Consider the following 5,643-nt stretch of genomic DNA (forward strand, 5'->3'; position numbering starts at 1 on the left):
CTATTTACTTGTATCCTTGTTTTATTTAGTCATCTTTTATAAAAATATTTTTAAAACTAAACGAAATAGTATATTATATTACTTTTATTAGCTGGAAGAGATAATTTATGTTATGATATGAGGATATATTTTATTTTCTTTCTTTTTATGTAATTGATTTGTTACGGGATGACCTTAAATATGTTATTCTGATGCCATTGGAATTTTGTACTGTAGACCTAGTTATTTTGTTTCATTTCAGTCACTACCAAAACTAAACACTTATAAGAAATTGCTATATGTTCGGATCTGATATTTACAATGATCAAAATATCAGGATAATTAATTTTCTTCCCATAAATTAGAATATAATTTGATTAGATTCTGCTTCACATTAATATATTTTGAAGTAAATTTGACAAAGAATAATGTTTTAACCAAAACTGATTTTTTTTGTTATCATATCTTTAATGAAGAATATGATAGAATCTCTGCAATTTTTTGAGATTTTATAGAACCCATTAGTCTATTGACAATTTGTATATCTTGTTTTGATTTTTTTAATCTAAACAAAAAGTAACCCTTCATTTGTATGCTTTCACTGCTTTCTGTGCAGCATCATCCAAATCTTCAGCGGTTATTAATGCCAAACCACTTTCCTATTGAACCAATAAGAACATAATAAGCATCATTGCTATTATAAGATCAGGATAACATAATAATCATGTATTTGTTTATAAATCAAGAATTTACCTTCAAAATTCTTTTTCCTTGATCAACATTGGTGCCTTCAAGACGGACTACTACGGGTACTTTCAGGTCAACCTTGAAAATAAAGCCAAGAGGAGTTTATTGATATTATAAGATCAGGATAACATAGAAGTAGCAATGTCCAATCTCTACTCTTTTTCAATTAAAAAAAATCAGAAGAGGGATGAGAATAATACTAGTTCTATATATCTCTCTTTATTTATATCTAATTTATTAAAAAAAATAAAACTATAAAAAATCATGACAACCAACGTAAAACTTTGTCGAATTTCTATGATATGAACAACTATAAAAATCAATTCCATGTTATAGACCTTAACCGTAGTTAACCGGACATATGAAATCTTACAAGAGATCCAGTATGAAGAATCTGCATTTTCTGGATCCAAAAAAGAATCTCTTGATTTACTCGAGTCTTCTAATATCCTAGTAATTCCAAATTATCATGTAGAACTTCTAAGGAAGATTAGAATAAAATAATTTGCAAGGTGAAATGCACTTATTGTTCTCAAACTCTGGTAGGTCAAAGCATAAAACAACTTCTAAAGGCACAATTATTATTTCAGGGTCGGTAAAGAAGGCAAACTTTACTAACCTGCTTTGCAGCATTCACTATTCCACTTGCTATAACATCACACTTCATTATACCACCAAAAATGTTAACTAAAATTGCCTTCACTTTGTCATCAGCAGTCAATATTTTAAATGCTTCAACCACCTGATTTATATAATTGCAATAAAAAAACAAACCTCATTCGAAGGAGACCATCAAGGTAATAACTGATAAGAATCTAGCAACAGCTAACCAACATTTGTCAGATATCATCCTTGGGGTAAAATTCAGGTAAATGTACTAGCAGATTACAAATTGATATTTTTTTGGTAGTACCAAAGGTATCCCTTCACCCTACGAGTAATGAACTAATCTCTTTCGGGGTATGTAGCTACCCCTTCCAATAAGTATTGCTCTCAGTAATCAAACCCTTAACCTTTTGGTCACCCTGAGGATCTAGCAGAGTCTTACACAACAAGACCAACGCTATGATAAAAGATAAAATAAGAGCAGTTATCTTGATAATTGATACAATAGAAGAGTTAAAACCAATACCACAGTGGGAGCAATTCCACCTTAAAGACATTACCTGGCCCTCAGAGGCATTCCCACCTACATCCAGAAAATTGGCAGGAGTACCCCCATGCAATTTAATGATATCCATTGTGGCCATTGCGAGCCCTGCTCCATTCACCATGCAGCCAATTTCTCCATCTAACCCAATATAATTTAAATCTGCCTTTGCAGCTGCGACCTATACAAAGATAAAAGGCATAAATAATGTACATGTAACCAGCGAGAAGGAAAAAAAACACAATTTAGAATGTAAAAGGGCTTGATAATGAAGCACAAATACACCATGTGAACTGGCGTGGCTATGCAAAAATTCAGCTTCACTCCCTACTTAAATCATAAGCACAAGCTCCAAGTACAATCAAATATAAAAAACATATCAAAAGCATTAGAGAATAAAAGAAATGTATGCAGCCAATGTGCTGATCAAATTGTAAGGGTGGGTTGGGTTTAGGGCTTGTATGTTCAAATCCCTTGTAATGTAAAAAGTAGGCCAACCTCTCGAGGATCCTCTTGTGTCGTATCACGGAGAGCAAATATCTCTTTTTGACGATATGCAGCATTATCATCAAAGTTCAGCTTAGCATCAGCAGCCACCAATTGGTTATCAGCAGTCTCCGCAATGGGATTGATCTTTTCAAGAGAATCAACAACCATTTTAGACATTTTCATAAAACAAATATGCAGAAAGTGCACGACTAAGAATAGCATATGCTCACTTCCAAAAGAGTGCAGTCAGAATCACGAAAAAGTTTATACAAACTTTTCACTTGTTCAATTGATTGATTTCTATCTGCCCCTTTAGGAGCCAAACCATCAACAACCTTTGCAGCATCTTCATCAGTAATTCCTTTGAAAACATCAATAGGTACCTACTCGAAAGAGGGATGCATCAGATGTGTCTGGAAAAGAGAAAAAAAGATTGTGCTAGAAAAACTTAAACATCAGGAGAAATGCTAACAAAACAATAATAAACCTTTATAATCATGTCTGGGAATTTCTCTGCGAGGTCTTCGATGCTGGTTCCTCCCTTGCTGCATGCAATAATGAGCTGCAAAAACCATACAAAAGAAAAGCATTGTACACATGAATATTCATTGGTTAAACTTAAAGGAAGTAAAATTATTAGGGGAACTCATATATTAAACATGACATAGAAGTTATAAAAGCTTAGCTTATCATTTAAAACAAATTAAAAATGATATACTGAAATAAAAAACTTACTGGACCAGCAGTCTTACGATCCAGAGTTATAGCAAAGTACATCTCATTCACAAGTGACAGTTTTTGACACAAGTAAACCTGTTAAAATAGATAATTAGATGTCATACTGATACATCCAACTAGTCCAGCAACAATATGCCCCTCTTTCATATATATTATAATTCTACATAAATACAGTGAACGATACCAATTTAAAAGATAAAACAAAGTAGCAGCTCTCATTCTGTAGGTCACACTAACCAAAATGTGTATCACCTGGTGGGTAATTGTCATTTCACAAATACTACTTAAACAGATGCTTTATAGTATTAAAAAATTGTGTAACACGAGCCATTACAGCAAAAACAGAAATACACATTTTTTGGCATAAAATTTTCTTAAATTATCAATACAACAAGCCCTTAGAGTCCAATAGAAGTATATGTAGATTATACAATTGACTGGGATACCAAAAAGCAGAAGTGGTTATAAGTTTAAGACTTAGATTATAACAGTTGGCAGAAATACTTTGAAAACCTAAAATTGTTCAGATGACCAGTCCAAGCACTCAATTCAAACTGGTTCACCAGTTCAACTTCCACGAAGCGCTACTGTGGGCTCAAGAAGGGCTATTTCTCATAAAGAAAGCAAACAACGCTTCTCAAACTTAATTTACCGGTGAAGGTTGCTGTCATTGCATTGCCTCATCAAATATCAATTTTTTAGACATAAAAGTTGCTGGTATATGTAGATATACTAAAATGCTAGCACATTGCAATAAAATGATTGAGTAATTTCATACCTTGCTAACAAGTTTTCCCTGAGGACCAGTTTGTTTGGTTACAAGTATCTGCCCAAGCATCTTCCCTGAAAAAATAATAGCAATAATAATGACGATGACAAAACAAAACAATAATACTAAGCAAAAAATCAGAAATATAGATTATCAAGCATCATATCCACAAAGAATTCAAATTGAATAAATTAATATACATCACAGTCTCGAGAGTGTGATATGTATTGAATGAGAATCTTACTTAAAGGCAATATGAATAAAAATTTAAACTGAGAACTGAATAAAGCAAAATTTGAGGGAATAACTAAGGGAACATGCATTACCAGCTATGTCTTCAATCTGATCAGTCTTAACAATGTGAACTCCTCCCTTCAGACCGCTTTTAAAAGTCCCCAAGCCTCGTCCACCAGCTAAAATTTGACTTTTAATCACCAACTGCGAAGTGATCCCAGTTACATTGTTAATGTTATTCATCGCAATATTCTGTACTAACTGGATAAATTTGTTCGAGCATATAAAAAAGTGATTTAAAATAGTCTAAAAAAGCGATGTATATTGTATAGTTTTAGGTAGAAGAATCAGAAGCTATTTTGACATTCTCTCCCCTCTTTCTTGAAAGTTGTTTTTTTCTTTGTAGAAGCAAAAACATATAGCTTCCCAAAAAGGCAGAATTTCAGATTCTGTTTTTTTTCTTCCAAAAGCCCAACCAGACAATCATGTAAGTGTCAGAAGTGAGTTTTTTATTTAAAAAATCACAATTTCAATAACAAAAATGGTTAAACAAACATACCCTGAGGTGAAAATTACAGTTCTAAGGTTTCAAATTGTTAAAGATGGAATTAAAGAAAGCATAGTAACATTGTGGCACACTTTGCAAAAATGAAGCTTATAGTGATTATACATAGAGATGACCTCATTTTCATTGGGGAAAACTTGATTGATGGCATTTTTGGCTTCTTCAACAGAGGAAACAGCTATGCCTTTTGGAACATTCACTCCATATTTGCTCATCAACTCAGCTCCCTAATTGATTTCAACAACAAAATAAAATCATTATCAATCAAACAGTTTCAGATATAAAAGTATCCACCACAGTCTTTCAAATTGCGGTTACAATCGCAATTGTGGTTATGAAAAATTGCAATGCTACATATGTGGCTGCAATTCAATTGTGGCCGCGATAAAACCGCAATATTGCAAGCACAATTACAATTGCGGAGTGTAATTTAAAATATTGATCTGCAAACATAGATTGATGAACGATTTATTATTAAATAGATTAAAAAGGATAGGGAGAGAGACCTGGTACTCGTGGATGTTGAGGCGGCGGAGCTGGTGGTGTTGCCATTTGCCAGCTACGGAGAGGGAGCGAGAGGCAATGTTTTTAAGTAATCCTCTCACCATTCTTGTAAATTATTGTTATTCGAAAGTAGAGATCTGAGAGAGAGATTTAAATGGAATTCGAGTGAATGGGTATTTCTTTCAGCCTCTTTTACGCTAATCATATGTTCAAACATAATCATGTGCATCAAATACAAATATGTAAAATATTAATATTATTTTATGTTTTTATAAATTTTTCTTAGAATATAATATTATATACAAACAGTACAAAGATTTATATATAATTAATATATTATTTATGATTTATTTATATTTAAAAATAAATAGGACACCAAATATGACACCTATCTTTCGGATGCTCTAGCATTCACTGCCCCCTACGATTTTTTCTCGTTTTTTTTCTTTTAATTTATTTATTTTTTAA

General features: G+C 32.5%; 1 protein-coding gene across 2 annotated transcripts in view; it reads right to left on the reverse strand.

Annotated features, from left to right (window-relative positions):
- Positions 1-5,366, reverse strand: part of LOC109359237 (succinate--CoA ligase [ADP-forming] subunit beta, mitochondrial-like) — a 23,963-nt gene extending 18,597 nt beyond the window's left edge. The window contains exons 1-13 of one of the 2 annotated variants that reach the window (XR_002109051.1): positions 5,178-5,366; positions 4,788-4,898; positions 4,199-4,310; positions 3,882-3,946; positions 3,101-3,178; positions 2,853-2,927; positions 2,596-2,748; positions 2,375-2,509; positions 1,893-2,057; positions 1,346-1,468; positions 733-804; positions 554-638; positions 400-432 (exon numbers count right to left, since the gene is read on the reverse strand). Coding sequence is in view for 1 of the 2 variants with exons in the window: in XM_019603825.1 (XP_019459370.1) it covers positions 564-638; positions 733-804; positions 1,346-1,468; positions 1,893-2,057; positions 2,375-2,509; positions 2,596-2,748; positions 2,853-2,927; positions 3,101-3,178; positions 3,882-3,946; positions 4,199-4,310; positions 4,788-4,898; positions 5,178-5,279 (1,266 nt within the window). In the remaining variant the exon portion in view is untranslated. Of the gene's footprint in view, positions 1-399; positions 433-540; positions 639-732; positions 805-1,345; positions 1,469-1,892; positions 2,058-2,374; positions 2,510-2,595; positions 2,749-2,852; positions 2,928-3,100; positions 3,179-3,881; positions 3,947-4,198; positions 4,311-4,787; positions 4,899-5,177 lie in introns of those variants that run through there. The other variant, XM_019603825.1, reaches the window with a different exon arrangement.

Source organism: Lupinus angustifolius, chromosome LG11, assembly GCF_001865875.1.
Source record: "Lupinus angustifolius cultivar Tanjil chromosome LG11, LupAngTanjil_v1.0, whole genome shotgun sequence".
Lineage (NCBI taxonomy): Eukaryota > Viridiplantae > Streptophyta > Magnoliopsida > Fabales > Fabaceae > Lupinus > Lupinus angustifolius.